Below are 16584 nucleotides of genomic sequence, written 5' to 3'. Positions count from 1 at the left end.
TCAGGAGGTAAGTAAGCAGAAAAAGGGGGCCTGTAATGTTTGTAAGAATATTCCCTTGCTTTTGCTTTCCAAGACCCCATTAGGGATGCAATGTAATATACATAAAAGTTACTTAACAAGTCACTTAACAAATTAACAAAGCAAGTGTAAATGAAAAGGAACTCATTTTGCTCTGTCAAGGGACCGCTCATTATTTGAAGAGCTCTCCTGTTATACCGACTGCATTTACTGTTGTTCCTTAAAGAGGGAAATTAGGCACTTTTGATGCCTTTATTGTAGAAATTGTTGCTCCTTTATCTATTAGAAATGGTATGGGCTTATCCATTACCACCCTAGTAACATAGGTGCCCTTCTGATCAAGCTGTATTGCTTATTGCTGGAACTCATAAGCAGTCATTACTCTCTCCTGTAGACCTAGAAAGCTTGAGATTGAGAGTATGGGGGGGGTAATCGCCATCTGTCATCTTAATCAAAAGTCTTTGTTGCTCTGGTGGTTGCTGTATGGGGTGCCGAGCTGGGAAGGTAGCAGCACCTGCTTGCGGGGGAAACAACATTTACAACGCACTTATTACCATGCAGTACATTTACCAGGCATCCATTACCAAGCAATGCCTGTACCATGCATGCATTTAACACAAAATAGTGGGTGTATGCCAGATAAGTATGTATTTATGTAAGTATGTATATATAAGGGTGTTTTCAGTTGGAGGTAACGGTATTTCGATGGCAGGGGTATTTGTAGGGTGGGTAAGGGTATTTGGGTGGCAGCGGTATTCTTTGTAGGGTTTAGGGATGGGTGAATTGAGAAGTTAGGGGGGGGGGGTCGATAAGGGTGACAAGAGTGTATATATCTCCACACACACACACACGTATATGGGTTTCACTTACCTGGCATATGCTCACTATTTTGTGCTAGAGGCATATGCAAGGTAAAGAACATATGTGGGTGACCAAAGTGATAAATCGGTCAAAAAAGGCTATCCAGGCATTCTTCATCGCATTGTCTGACATTCTTATTTCATAAGGGGGAAAAAGTTGTAATAATATATTTATACTAGATTAGCATCCTGTCATTCCTGTACAATTTGCATCTCAATTTTGGGGTACTGTAAGTAGACTAAAGATCACACAAAAATCAGATTGTTAAAAATCAAACTTCAAAAACAATAATGTTGTTTTACATTACAAAGAGCAAGAGACTTAGCTGCAACTCTTGACCACAGTGGAATATGTTTACAATAATCTCACTCCCAGTGATAGATCAGTTTTAACAGTGCACTACTCCCATTCTCCATTAAGACATGTTAGTCAAGGATACACCAATTCTATTTCTAGTGGGTTCAACTGCAACAAAACATAGATGTGTATTATAACGGAAGGCGAATCCTCAAGGCAGATAGATAAACCACGGAAGGCTTATTTAGTCATGTGTTCACAACAGGAGGCTCACAAAGCGTACTTCAAGAGGCTGCCGCTGTGCCTACCTTCAAGCCATCCATTGTTCTTGCAGCATTCCAAGCCATCCATCCAGACAAGTTATAACGCCCCTTCGCAATTTGTGTTCTTTCTCATAGTTTTCAACAATTAAACATATTGGAGGAAGCTGGCTCTCTATATACTATATCAAAACGAGAGATGGTGTGCACAGAGTCCAGGGGCTTCCCAGAGGCTTAACAAAGGCTAAAGTAGATAATACTAATGCTCTCTTTTGTAGTAGTGTGGTCGAGCAGTTAGGCTTATCAGAGAATAGTGCAATGCATTTGTTGTACACACACAGACTATAGAAGAAGCACACACTCAATGACTTAACTCCAGACCAATATTTTTTATATAGCAAAAATATATTTTCTTCATTTATATTTAGAACCCCAATATTCAAGTTGCAGGAAAGTACTTCAGTAGATTCCTATTTCACACATGTATCAACATTACTTTGTTTGAAAATCGATAAGTCATACAGTTTTTTAAATATTGGCAATAATCTGTTTTAAAAATGGACAGTGCCATTTTCAGAAATAGTTCCTGGGAGGAAGAAATGTTAGATCGTTTAACAGGTAAGTACAACACTTTTAGTTCCAGTCTCTGGGGGTTAGGAAGTCCACAGGTTGGGGTTTAAGTTAGCCCCAAAAACCCACCACCAGCCACATGGAGCCGGCTCGGTGCAGAGGTCAAAGTGTAGGCAAAATTAACATGGACTCTTATGGAGACTGTGGGCACTCAGTTTCAGATCTGCAGGCAGGTAAGTACCTGCGACTTCGTGGGGGTTAGAAGAGCACTGGGGGGGGGGGCACAAGTAGGCACCAAACATACACCCTCAGCTGCACTGGGGCGGCCGGGTGCAGGGTACAAACAAGATGTCGGGTCTCCAATGATTCTCTAAGAGGGGAGGCAGGGGGTTACTCAGAGGCTGCAGGCAAGGTCCAGAGGGTCTTATTGGGCAAACTACAGGCTGGACAGGGAGATGGGCTGCCTGCTGAACGTTGCTGCACCAGGTGTCGGTTTCTCCAAGGCCTGGGGCTGTGGGTGCAGTAGGTCTTTAGGCATCGGATACCTTCATCATGAGCTTTCGCGGTCCCAAGGGTCCTTGGGATTCCCTCTTCAGGTGTCGTTGTGGAGGGGTGAGGAGGTCAACCCAGGGTGGGCCCTTCCTCAGAACTGCCTGGGGATCCTCTCTAGCTGGTTGGGACGCCTGGACACGGGCTGTGGGCATCAGGTGCAGGGTGGTTAGGACTCATGCTTTAGGAGTGAGGTGGGAGTCCTTAGTTGTTGGTTTCTTCTTGGACAGGGACGCTGACCACAGGAGTTCTTGGTCCTTTTGGGTTCAGGGCAGTCCTCTGGAGCTTGGCAGAGGTTGCTTGTCCCGCTGGATGCATCGATGTTCTTTTACAGGTTCTTTGAAGCAGGAGACAGGCCAGTAGGGCTGTGGCCAAATCAGTAATCTTCCTTCTTCTCTGCTGATGGTTTCAGCTAAGCAGCAGTCATTCTTCTTCTTGTTAGGTCGCCAAGAATCTGGTGAGCTGGGTTCAGGGAGGCCCTTAAATCCTAAATTTAGGAGTGTTTTAGGGGTCAGAAGACAGCAGCCAATGGCTACTGTTCCTGAGGGTGGCTACACCATCCTTGTGCCCGCTTGCTTTGGGGAGGGGGGCACAAACCTAATCCTATTGGTCCCTGTCTTCCAAACCAAGAAGGAGGATTCTACAGGGAGGTGGGGTCACCTCAGCTCTGGACCCCTTAGGGGTCATCCTGGCTGGGGTGGTCACTCCTACCTGTTTTCCCTATTTTTTCTGCTGGACTTGCTGCCAAAAGTGGGGCTTTGTCCAGTGGGCGGGCAACTCCACTAGCTGGAGTGCCCTGTGGTACAGTAATCCAAGAATTGAGCCTTTGAGGCTCATCACCAGGTGTTACAGTTCCTATAAGAGGGGTGGGGGTGAAGCACCTCCACCCAGGACATGCTTTGTATCTGACCACAGAGTGCACAAAGGCTCTCACCCCATGTGGTCAGAAACTTGTCTGAAAGTGGCAGGCTGGCACAGACCGGTCATTCCCACACTAGCAGTTTGGCTAACAAACAAGGGACATCTCTATGATGCCCTCTGTGTGCATTTTTCAATAAATTCCATACTGGCATCAGTGTGGGTTTATTCTGCTGAGAAGTTTGATATCAAACTTCCCAGTATTCAGTGAAGCCATTATGGAGCTGTGGAGTTCGTAATTACAAACTCCCAGACCATATAATCAATATGGCTACACTACACTTACAATTTCTAACAATGGACTTAGACACTGTAGGGGCATATTGCTCATGCGGCTATGCCCGCACCTGTAGTATAGTGCACCCTGCCTTAGGGCTGTAAGGCATGCTAGAGGGCGGACTTACTTATGTCACAGGCAGTGGTTTGTGGGCATGGCACCCTGAGAGGGGTGCCATGTTGACTTTGCCTTTTTTCTCCCCACCAACACACACAAGGTGCAAGGACAGTATACATTTGCTTGGTGAGGGATCCCCTAGGGTGGCATAATACATGCTGCAGCCCCTGGAGACCTTACTTGGTCACAGGGCCCTTGGTACCATGGGTACCTTTGACAAAGGACTTAACTGGGTGCCACGGGGTGCCAATTGTGAAAACAAAGGTACAGATTATAGGAACGAACACTGGTGCTGGGGCCTGGTTAGCAGGGTCCCAAGCACACTTTGGGGGGTAACCATGCCAACACTGGCACTTTCCTACACAGACACATATATGTATGTGTATGTATATATATATATATATATATATATACACACACACACACACAAACATGTATATACATATATGTATACTAGGTAGTTATAGTTAGGACCATGTTTCCATAGAAAAAGCAGTTTTGACTTGCCTTTATCTTTGGCACTGTTTAACGAATATTCACAAACTTTTCCCCCAAAAAACTGTGCTGGTGATTTTTGTTTCACATTGGAAGTTTTGGGGTGATGCATCAAGTGGGGGCCGAGAAAAAGTGGGGGGTCAAGAACCATGTGTTTCTCAGGGCAAAAAAAGCACCTTTTTAAAAAAAAACATTTTTTACTGCAAATTTGTGACGAAGTACAAATTCTTGGCAAAAATGTGGCTCCAGCCCTTGTTTTTATGAAGCCCCCAGGGGCATTTTGAAATAAAGGAGGGGAGTGCACTGGTGCCCCGGGGACCGCCACCTCCCCTGGGCTTTGATCAAATACTATGTGGGGGGGCCATGCAGCCCTCCGCAGCTCCAGGGACTGCCACCTCCCCGGGGCTACAATAAAAGAGTGAAGGGGGTCCATTTCAGATCCTCAGCCCCGGAGACCATTACTTCCTGGTGCTATTTTACATTGGAGGGGGGCCTTCCCCCTCGAGGAGCCATAGATGGCCCTGGGGACCACCCCCCACAGGTCCGGCTCCTGCTATGTCCCGGGGTACCTACCCCCAGAACATAGCTGTTTGCTCTGACTTGGAGGGAGCTTTGATAGCTCCTGTCACATCAGAGCAAACACTTCACTTTCTGCAAATGAGAGCTGTCAAACAGTTCTCACATGCAGAAAGCGAAGTTTTTCATATGTTTCCCTGCACACAAATATGAGTGCAGGGAAACAGATGAAAGCATTGCTCCTACAAGCAGGGAGCTGCTATCTAATATAGCTCCCTGCTTGCAGGAGCAATGCTGGTTCCCCCAGGAAGCTGGCTAGGACCGCAGGGGCCTTAAGGCTCCACCCGCAGCCCTGACACTCTCTCTCTTCCATCCCATAATGGGTTGGAAAAAAAAAAAAAAAAAAAAAAAAAAAAAAGAAAGAGAGAGAGAGAGAGAGAAAAAGAGAGAGATTGTTATTGCAATGCTCACTTCATGCAATAACTTCAAAGCATCAAACTAGCAAGATGTTTGGCGCTAATATTATACTTACCAGAGAAGGGTCCCTTCTGGTCTAATGGTAAAGCTCTTACACTGTCAGTAGGTTGAAGGTTCAAATCCTAGTATCTCATGACAGTGTATCTGTTTATTTTCTAGTGTTTTGAATGTTAACCATCCCTAGTGATGGAACACTGAAGTATTTTTCCCTGAAAATCTGTAGAATGAATGTCAGAGGTAAGTCTGGACAGAAAGGTGTCACCTCTGGCCTAGTGGTTAAGGTCTCAGACATGCACACTAAAGGTTAAGGGTTCTGGTCTAGGTGACTCTCTGGTCATTTCTTGCTTTAGTTTCTTTTCAATTATAAATATTTACGTTACATAATGAAAGGTGATTTCAATCTTTTTAATTGAAAATAACATTTTTATTTTCAATTTGTCTTGAAATATCTCATTCTAAGTGTATCATTTATCAAAGCCTAAAGGGCTCTCTCTCACTTTCTTTCTCTCTCTCTCACAGGGCTGGGTGGTGAGGGGGGGTTGGCCGGGGGCCGCGCAGCCAATTAACGTATGGAATTAAAATTACTTTACGTTAAAAAAAAAAAAAAAATGAAATTCACTGGAAAAAACAAAAGTCACAGGGATGTTATAGTTAGGCTCACATTTTAAAAGTACAAAACAATAGACATTCACCAGTTTTCTTTTTGTTTCTTAGAGTTATCTCACATAACTATAACTTGTGCCCTAAAATAACTGTAACTGGTGCCTTCGCCATGCACTGCTAATTACCCCACAAATTACGGCACTCATGGCACCTTAATATCAATGTAATATTTGGAATACGTTTTTTGACGAAAAAACTGTGCATGTCGGGGGCGTGAGTTATAACTACCTTAGGGCACTAGTTACATTTACTTGAGATAACTAACTACAACAGATGAATTTCTATGGTTTTGTATGTTTAAAATGTGAGCCTAACTATAACGTCCCGGTAACCTTTTTTTTTTTTTTTCTTCAGTGAATATACATACACACACACACACACACACATATATACATACATACACACACACACACAAAATAAAGCAATAATTACAAAAGATTATTGCAAGAATTAACATTATACTTGACTGGAGCTTCACTATAATTTTTATTGGGCTTCATAACTGGCACACCCATACACAAGTCACATATTTCTGAACTAGAAACAGATGGCTCAGTATTCCTCTCATACCCATTTCCTGCTTTGGAACCATCTTCAATCGGAACTTCAGATTGACATATCTAAACACATTATCTCTTGCCACACCTTACATCTCTTCTCTTAAACTGTTCTGAATATCACGTATACATCCCTCAATAAGTGTCCCCCAATATGAAGACGCCTTCGACAAAGCATTAGGTTTTATCCTTCAGATGAATAGTGTAGCCTCAACACTTAGAACCAGCAAATCCCTCCATTCATAGCCAACTGAAATAATTATTTCAGAACCCAAAGACTTTAAACTGGACTTCTTGAAATGAAGAAGCACTCAAATTCAGCTGTGTTTAATCCCACACATATAAAACAAACTCCTTTCCAGTTGTACTCAAATACTCTAGTATTGTAGGCTATTACCTCCACTTTCCTGGAAAATCTAATTCAGACATTGTAGTATCACTTCAGATATTACTTTACCCACCAATCCAATTTCTGGCCATTTTGAAGAATAAGCAACAATTACAGTACCAAAAGCTTCTCATATCAAGTTGTGTCAGGATTGCTCCTAAACTACCATTACTGTTATCCACTCCAATAATTAACTATTTTCCTACTACAAATAGCTTGAAGCATGGTTAATTGACTATTTCCTCCATGAGTAATTTGAATGACTCTGTTTGAAAAATCCCCACCAAACAAGCTTGCCACGTTTCTTCAGCAAGGCTCGAAAAGGTCCTAATTGTTTTCTCGTAGTTCACATACTTAGCACAGAATTCTGTTACACCTAAACAGGCTACTATTTGTCTTGTCCATTCTCAAACAGGTTCTCGAAAAAGACACAATGACAGTCCTCTAAGTTAATTAATAATTACTTATTAGGTGCCCTAGATGTTCCATTGCAGAAGGCAGAAATTTACACTTGCTCAGTATCAAAGACAAGCCTTTTCCATTAACGTCTGCAGCACAATATGCAAAATATTGTCACGTTTGCTTAGACACACAAGAACTGACATATCACCCTCGAAGTTTATATCTCCATGAATCCCTTCCAGTGTTTCTTTCATTACGCATTGACAGGCTGAGGCTGAACTAGGAAGTCCAAGCAGAGGAAACTGAGGCAACAACAAGGATAGATCCCATTTCATGTAGACTTGGTAAAGAATAACAGTTCATCTGTTTAGCCTCATTTAAACTGTGGAAGTCAATGCATATTCTCACATTCCCTATTTTTTCATACAGACATAACCACTGGAGACACCAATGTTTTCGATTCCACCAGTTCTATCATTTTCTTCTTGTAATTTTTCTAGTAAGTCTGTAAATTTCTTCCTCTACGCAAGAGGCACATTCTTTTCACAATGCCATAAAAGAACAAAATTCTCCTCTATATTATACAGTGTTTAAACCCCTTGAATTTACTGAGTTCTTCTTTGAAAGTCATGTCATACTTACCCTTTATACCTTGCATAGACTCCCTTGGCGTTAGTTGAACTTCCAAGGACATGCACAGGGAGATCTTCCCCATCTTATTCACTATGTAAACTGAAGGAACTACTTTAGGATCCAGTTTAACCCCCATTTCTTTCTCGTGTTGTTACCCTAATAAAAAAGTGAATCTGCTGCACTACATAACTTTTCCCCCAAGTGCATCTTCTTCGGAAGTCTAAGTCTGTCCCAAAATAATGTAACAGTTCAATTTTATGCCTTGTATATCCTTCTGGATATATAAGTTTGGAGAAAGCAGTTTTCTGTTAACCCCATAACCTCTCAACTACACATTTTTGCTACATAGTATACCAGGCCCAAGAATCCGCAAATATTGTTACTTACTTACCACTCAAACAAAGGTAAACTCATTCTCTTATTATGTGTCTCCAACACTTGTGGTGACATTATGATCTTGTCCCCAACATTCCCCTACTTTGTCCTTTGTGATTAAGTTCACTTTATAGTTCAGACAAAGGGCACTACAATGTCTCTTCTTCTTTGTACATGGAACATATTTTATCAGCTTCTGGACCCCCTATATATTCCCCTATAAGAAACTGACTGCCACATCTAGAACAATAGTGTGTGCCTCTTCTAATCTCCTCCTTGCTCCCCCAAGGCTTCTTTGGCTTTTCACGTGTTTCTTAGTTATTGTGTTTATTTCCCTTCTAGTTGCCTCTAATATCCTGCATAATCCACTCTGATTAATCATTGCACTTAGGCTCATAGCTGTTCAAAATCACAAGTCATAACTAGCGACCTTAAAGCAAAAACATAATACAATAGTTCCAACACTTCCTTGCTTTCTTGAATAAAATGTATACATCTCCATGCCGATATTGATTTTCTTCCATTGCATACTTCCATTTGCATAGATGCATAATGAAAAACACTTAAATTACCAAGTTTCTTCAGACTGTCAAGTTACTAAATTCCTTCAACATAAATCACTCAAGTACTGTTTTAAAAAGTGAAAATAGATTTCATTGTACAATGCCCATTTATAGTTTCTCTCTCTGTAGGCTAAAAACACTACTTTCCAAATGTTCCAATCCACAAGTGGCTCTCCTAGAGCAGGTAAAAGCAATGGAGGTGTTACTAGACTGAACATAGTAATACTTTAAAACAAAATAATAGCACAAAGTAGTCACCGTAGGCTAACATAGTGACAAATCCAATCCAGAAATAATTAAAGAACACACAAACATCAATGTGTACACTGGAAGTGGCCTGAATGGATATAACACAAATATGTATTTTTCCTTTTGAAATGGGAATGTACCACAGTACTTGATGTGTGGTCATGATTAAACTGTGCCACCCACCTTGACTCTAATGTAGTGCTTGGCATGTTGATATTGTGGACTATATCAGCAAAGTTACCACAAAAAGGAATAGGTTGGTCTTCTAAAATACCTCATTGAAACAATCTAGAAAATGAATTTCCCCAAAGCACCACTGATATTGACAGCTACAACCAAGCTTATGCACTACAAATCTTGCTGATCATACTTATAAATCAATCTGCGCTTGACAGCTTTGCCAGCCATAGAGTATACAATCTCTGCTTTTAAAATATCAGTACAGAAGTGTGGCACAAGATGATGTTGCGTGCTTTCTTCAGGGTTGTAGTCAGCCTTGTAGCTTTCCTGAAAGGCATGGTGATTCACCCTCGGCTTTACGGTTCGAATCACCACCACAAGTGCACTGCTTACGCCTCCAACTGCCACAAAGGCCCTGTTACAGTTAATTTAGCGATTTTAAAGAAATCAAAAACAAAAAAAGAAAGAAAAAAAAGAAAACTAACACGCAAAGCTTTGGAGTACAATTGCACCTTCCAGCACTTCTCAGCCAGTGCTCAGGATTACTGTACTGAGGCTCTGGAGACTCCTGTGTTCCTCACATCATTGTCAGTGTTACAACAGAAAAAGGATCCACAAGTAAACCATGGAACTTTTATTTAGTAATGTGTTGACAACAGCAGCCTGATATAGAGTACCCAAGATACTTTCACCTTGCTTTCCTGCAAGCCACTCCCCAAAAGGTTCCAAAATTGCACTTTGCACTCTACTCTTCACACCATACCTCTTATATCATCTATTATTCTATCAGCATTCCACACCATCCATCCACACAAGTTGCAACGAAAAGGGGTCGCAGGGAAAACACAAAATATATGTTAACAAAGCAAATAGACTTGCAGAAGGTTTCCTGACCAGCACAGGAAGCTCATTTTCGTATGTGAACTGTAATAGATCCCAGAAAATTCCAGGAAAGACCGAGCAACAGGGTGTTGGTACATCAGTTCACAAAGCAATATAAAATACAACTCTTGGTTAGCTACTCCTAAAACTGTTCCAGAATGAAGTTTGAATAATATTTCTGTTTTCAACATCAATGGAGAAAAAGAGGAAGAGAGGCGTAATTTAATTGAATCTCACTACACACAAAACATTTTGTACTTTGTAGTGTACTGGCAGGGCTACGATACTGAAAATATGTGGGAACCATCTGCAACATCCCATGCTCCTCCTCATCTTGTGTAAAGTTTAAATGTAAGCCTACTTCACAAAAGAGATGTACTCTGACAATATGTGAGACAACAGTGGAGTAGACAATCTAACACAGGGAATCTCTGATCTAGCAGTATACAGTAATTGACACAGTTTGATCTTGTACATGTAAAGGGATATGTGTAACTATTACCAATTCTTCCTCATTCTATAGGTGAAGAAGAAAGCTGAAGTTATCTAACTTATTTCATTATTCTGAATAAAAAACAAATATTGTTATTCAAATGTTGTACCAGCAAAACTCTACCAAGATATATGCTATTTACATGTGGTATTGTGCACTTATTTTGTCACGCTGCACTATTACACTCTACCTATCATTGGGCGTCCAGGAAATATTGTTTAGATTCCAGCAGAACACGTTTTCGTGTTTATTTTGTTGACAGGACAAGTATGGTTCCCTCTGGCTGTCAGTTTACCCTGCTACAGTAAGGATCTGTGATGGATTATCTGCCACTAAAGGCAAGATATGAAACCATGTGTATAAATTGTTCAGATGATTCACTACTTTGCTTTTACTATGAGTGTTAGCACCCAAAGGAAATGTGGTGAGCTACGAGCCCGGTTTGCATTATTGATAGAGGTTCCAGTATAAAAACGTGTATATGTTCGTAAAATGTAACAATTTGAACTCATAATGCTCCCAGAATGCTTCCTAATCATATGCAACTACAAAGCCTTAAAGCAAGATAGGTGATTGTTTGCTTTCAAGCTAACATGTGCACAAGACATTGCAACTTGTAAAAAAAATTGTTTTGCTAAATGTAACTTTAAATACGATTTCACTGTAACATCATTCATTAAAACATGTTTGATGTAGTTCAATACTAAAAGGATTAATAAGGAAGAAGGAGTGTAAAATGATTATAGCCAACATGACAATTATGGGTCCAATTCTTAAAAGAAAAAATGCAGAAACGTGGGCCCCCAGCTCCATGTTCTTCCACGGGTTTTGATTTAGGACTTTTAGGAATTCATAAGAGAAGCAGCACGGGAAGCAGTCATACTTCTTACAAACTTTTTGTGAATTCAGTTTTCACATTAGCAAATTTAAATGGGTGTATTTTCTCTTGTGAAAATAAGCAGAGTGATTGAAAATTCACTTTCCCTATACTCCCTTTTTCCCCACCCTGGAAACGTTTTACTTATGTCCTTGTCAGAAGTTAATTTGTAGCTCTTTTCAGTGCGAGAAGAGTTGAAGAATACTCTTAAATGTGTCAGTTTGTGGGGGAGCAAAGAATTGCAGGGTATTCCCACCCTGAAACTATTTGCTTCGGTCCCACTTTCAAGCTCTTTATGTAAACTTGTGAACAAATGGCAAAATTTCAAACCCTGACGTGCACTAATATTATCAGAAAAGCTATTATCAGAACTATAATCTAGTAAAGACACTGCTATAATCTATCAACTTAATGTATGTTTTTAAAAGCGAAAAGAGCAAGTTTTACAGCACAAGTACATTTCTGAAACAACAGCTGCCTTTGCCAACAGAATTCACCATTCTCACTGATACAAACCCAAACGTCAGATATAAAAGCCCAATCAAACCAAAACCTCAAATTTATCTAAACACAAATAAAGAACATGCATTTGTCCACATTATCACAAGCCGATTTCAGGTCCAAAGAAAGATTTGAACAGTAAACTCATCTTTACCCTTGACTACTTGGCATCTAAAACCTCGATTAAAAGGTGACCAATTTTGACAAAAGTCAATCTGAGCTGTAAATAATGCGTTAGACTTCAGCGTCTAACCGGTTACCTAAACTAAAATCATCTAGAAACAAACATAACCGGTCACACCTAACCCAGAAAATGTTACATTTCTTACAAGGAAATGCGTAACTTTCTTTATAAAATGTGGGCTTTGTTGACCCTTATTGGCGTCTGTGCGAGCATTTTTAAACTGTACATGTACCAATATGGGCGGCATATCAGCATGCGATTCACCTTATTTGAATATACTCCAGCAGTGTTTTTTTGCGTTACTTCTAAACCGTGCTATTCTAATGGTCAGGAATGTATTGAGATGGAGATCTCTCTTAACCAAAGGTAAAAGGAAGACTTTGTTTCCACGTGCTCTCAGAAAATAAAGTTTAGTTCTACTAGAACCACCCAAAAAGTCCCAATTACCGAATGCCAAATTTTCATCAAAGGAACGTAGGCACTCGCAAATGCACGTTAATATGCCACAATTAGAATAACCCTTATTCTCTAGATCAAGACATCGCACTTTCCATACAAAAGAGTTTATTGTAAAAAAAACAAAATGTTTCGTGAATTGGGCCCTCTGTGAACCTTTGACAGCTTTTAACAGGATCTGATGCCCTCTTTCCTTTGACCAATGGTCAATTCTGGAAGCAGGAGTCACCTGAAGTGAAATGCTTCCTATAGAAGCCAGCTGCACGTGTTACGAAAGCCTCGTCATAGGGATAGTTAAACTGCTAATATAAAAGTAGATGTCCAGTATCAGGAAGGGATGAATGTCCTCTGTGCACCTTAAGTATGTCCTTCCCTCTCACAGTCAGAGAGAGTCGCCTGCTGTCTATTTGACACTGGATGTCCTTAGCAGTGGTACCGCCTGGCACTGTCACCTCGATGAACACCTCCTCCATAGTCTGGTACCAAAACCCCCATGGGGTGTAGCAGGGAACCACACCACTGCGCTCATCGAAATGCACCGACATAGCTAAATCTGATCGTGCCTCTGCTGCTCATAACGTACCCAGAGCTAATGTTTTCACTGACATAGAAAGCGGACATTAATTGGAAGCGATAAATACACCGGCACCTTACTGACTAAGGCACACGTGAATGTTTTAAAACAAATCGCAAATTACAAGAGTGAGCCCGTTTTGCTTATAATATATATTACCAAATGTTTGACAAATTAAATACATCTTTACCTTGTTTAATTAACGGGGCTTCTGAGTCTTAATTCTTCTGTTTCATAAACGCAGAACAGTTCTCGCACATCATGTTGCCGTCATTGTTATTATTTTGTGTACTTATAAATTAAACATTCTATCTTAAAGATGGCCGGCAGAATTACTTCTACGCACAATGAGGAGCTAGCGCTGAGGTTTCCTGTGCCTCATTAAAGCAGAAAATCTACAATGTTAGAGCTTAAAAATTCACATTTCACTCAAAAATGTTTTTCATTGTGGCTTTTCCCAAGTGTAGATTTTTAAAGATGCGTATCAACGTAATGAATTTGTTATGTGTTCTCTTCCTGTTCGAGCAGGCATCATCACCTGCACTTTAGTCTGCTTTCTGTTGCCAAACCTGAAAAGGCATTTACCTCTGGCCGTTAGGGGCCGATCTCCTTGTTCAAGTCCCAGAAAACTACCCGATAGGCTCTAAGGTTGTACTTCCGGGTTTATGCACGTTTTTATTGGTTGACTTGCTAGCCAATGATAGTATTTGCTATTTTAGCGTTGATTTTGAGTTGGATATAGTTTTGGAGAGCGTTGGATTTTTGGCGTTCTAATCGCTAGTTTGTTATCTGTGTTTGGAGAAAACTGTCTTTTTTTCCAGAGATTTTCCGAAGCGGACATGTCGTTCCCTAAGGCTCCTATCAAGCGTTTTAACGAACACGTCGGTGAGTAACATTGTAAAGTCTGTTTTCTGGTAGGAATTGAATGGAAGGGAAGGCAGCGTACTTTTATTTAGTGAACTTGGAGGATGTGAAGCAATTTTATTTTGCTTTTCGTCCATTGTTTATTTCAACTAAATAAAATCTCTTTGCCAGTCAACGATAAAGATAAGGGCATACGACAGCTCGCTTTTATGGTGCTGTAGGTTCACGGTTAAAAATTACGTATCCCTCAATTATCCAGAAGTCAGTAATGTTTTATTTAGCATACATGGTTGTAGGCTGAATCTAGCGCAGTGTATTGTTTGGAGCATGTTACGTTTCTACAGTTGTTATTTTGGCACACATTCCATATAATGTGTCAGTAATGTTTTATTCAGCATGCATGGCTGTAGGCTGAATCTAGCGTATTGTTTTGATCCTGTTAAGTTTCCACAATTGTTATTTTGGTAGACGTTCAATATAGCCATTCAGTACATTAATACTGTGGTGTGTAGGCAGTTAAATAAAGCATAACAACTTTGTGTGCACTTTTTTCGACTCCGTCTGAGTCCAACTAGGATTAATGGCAGTGTTCTAAACGTGATTACACTTGAGCCAATGCCTGTTTTAGGATTGTAGGTGAAAACGTAGTATACGTGATAGCACAGTAAAATTTTATCCCGCGCAATGCTCTGACGAACCTTAGTCTCAAACTGAGGCTAAAATTATAAATTCGGCAAAAAAACAATTACAAGTGAAGCAGATTTTGCCAAAAATGAATGCCAGAGAAGAGTAATTTTGCAAATCATGATGCTTTATTAACAAACACGTAAAGCTACAATCTCTAATCTGCTCAATTAATCTTAAATTAGTAGTGACTCGAATAAAGCATGTATGAATATAATCTAGGCAATTCAGTAAAACGGGTATATGCTATTTAAATTCACATGGCAAGTGAGTTAAGATTCTGTTCTCTTAAAATAAACTTTCTAACGTTAAGATTATGGACTAGTCAGAAAGTTTCAATGCAGCTGCTGTCAGCAAATATAGCATTGAAGTAAAACCAAATGAAGGTTACAGTGAAGAAACGAACTTGCTCTAGAAAGTAAAGTGATGAGCGGACATAAAAGGAGCATTGGGTCTCCAGAGAGGACGACTGCCTGCAAGGGTGGACAGGAACATGTGAATCTTACTCAGTTCACACATTTTAAAAATGAAAATACCATCCAGGAGATGCATATTGAAGGTTCCCAGCGAATAAGAACCAATCAAGGCAATGCCTCAGCTGTACTTGGTGTCAGCTTCCTTCTCACTGATAATATGCTAGCTTATTCCATCAATGCACCCTTCACAATCTCATAAAGGAGTATTCCCCTCCTTTCCGATCCCATGCATGTGCTGTGATTCGTAGTCCAAACTAATAGCTATACTATGACCTTCAAACTGTAAGCTAACTAAAAATATTTTTAATAAGAACACAGGTAGTCTGGTGCCCGAAATAGAAAGAAAAGTATGTCCAGCAAGCAGAAATGCAACATTAACTTCAAAATGGATTTAGGCATCTAGGCACACCTGCGTCAGTTTTGGGATACACATATTCTACTATAATAGGTTAAATCAAAAACATAATTTCACATGTATGTGTGCACACACTTAAATAAAGGTTATGCATGTTACAGGTTAATATATATAATTAGATGAAAATAAATGATAGTGACAGTCAATTCCAGAGCAGTCATCATATTCCTTCATGACATTTCAGAATGTTTGCTTACTGCCTCTGTTTATGTCTAGGTTCCTCCTACGCCTACAACTCTTGATTGACCAAACACGTTAGGCCTTCAAATTCTGTTTCTTTTTCTCTTGCTTTTCAGTCCCCTGCCACCATCGTATTTCTCTCCACGTTTATGTATTTTTTTTGTGTGCCTTTTTTCTGCTTTCATCAGTTTGAACCCCTTTAATATTGAGAACAAAGAAATTGCACAAGCTCCAATAAGCAATACAGGGCTTAATGTAGACCCAAAAAGTCCACTATGAGGCCCGCTAAGCCAGCTCGCTGTAACAGAAAAGACTTTTCCAGTTGTTTTCCAATTGCCTGTCTCTTGCAACTCCTTCAGGGTTTTTTATTTTTTAGATGTACTTGCAATATTCTTCATACTTGTGGAAAGTTTCCATTAAGGAGATGAAAACCTTCGATTAGGTACTCCTTGTTATTTGCAGTTCTAACTACTGACTGTTCACTTTGCTCACTAGTTTCTGTCTCTTTGTTTATGGTTTCTGCAATGTGTTTTTCAGACACAGAAACTCTTTACTGCTCATTGGCGACCCTTTGTTTCTTGCTGCCCCCCCTTCCGGTTACACTGCTTGTCTTCTCTCCATGCTCAGTTTGCT

General features: G+C 40.3%; 2 protein-coding genes across 4 annotated transcripts in view; one reads left to right on the top strand and one right to left on the bottom strand.

Moving 5' to 3' along the window:
* Window positions 1-13352, bottom strand: part of NUDCD2 (NudC domain containing 2) — a 105248-nt gene extending 91896 nt beyond the window's left edge. The window contains exon 1 of the mRNA XM_069199360.1: window positions 13115-13352. Within this exon, the coding sequence (XP_069055461.1) occupies window positions 13115-13303 (189 nt within the window). The 5' untranslated portion in view covers window positions 13304-13352. The remainder of the gene's footprint in view (window positions 1-13114) is intronic.
* A 682-nt stretch (window positions 13353-14034) lies between these two features.
* HMMR (hyaluronan mediated motility receptor) overlaps window positions 14035-16584 on the top strand; it is a 261939-nt gene continuing 259389 nt past the window's right edge. For 2 of the 3 annotated variants that reach the window (XM_069199359.1, XM_069199358.1), the window contains exon 1: window positions 14035-14217. In XM_069199359.1, coding sequence (XP_069055460.1) covers window positions 14172-14217 — 46 coding nt within the window. In that variant the 5' untranslated portion in view covers window positions 14035-14171. The remainder of the gene's footprint in view (window positions 14218-16584) is intronic. The other variant, XM_069199357.1, reaches the window with a different exon arrangement.

This window comes from Pleurodeles waltl, chromosome 7, assembly GCF_031143425.1.
Source record: "Pleurodeles waltl isolate 20211129_DDA chromosome 7, aPleWal1.hap1.20221129, whole genome shotgun sequence".
In the NCBI taxonomy this organism is placed as follows: Eukaryota; Metazoa; Chordata; class Amphibia; order Caudata; family Salamandridae; genus Pleurodeles; species Pleurodeles waltl.
The sequence above is the reverse complement of the archived record's forward strand: the minus strand, read 5'-3'. Positions and strand labels throughout refer to the sequence as shown.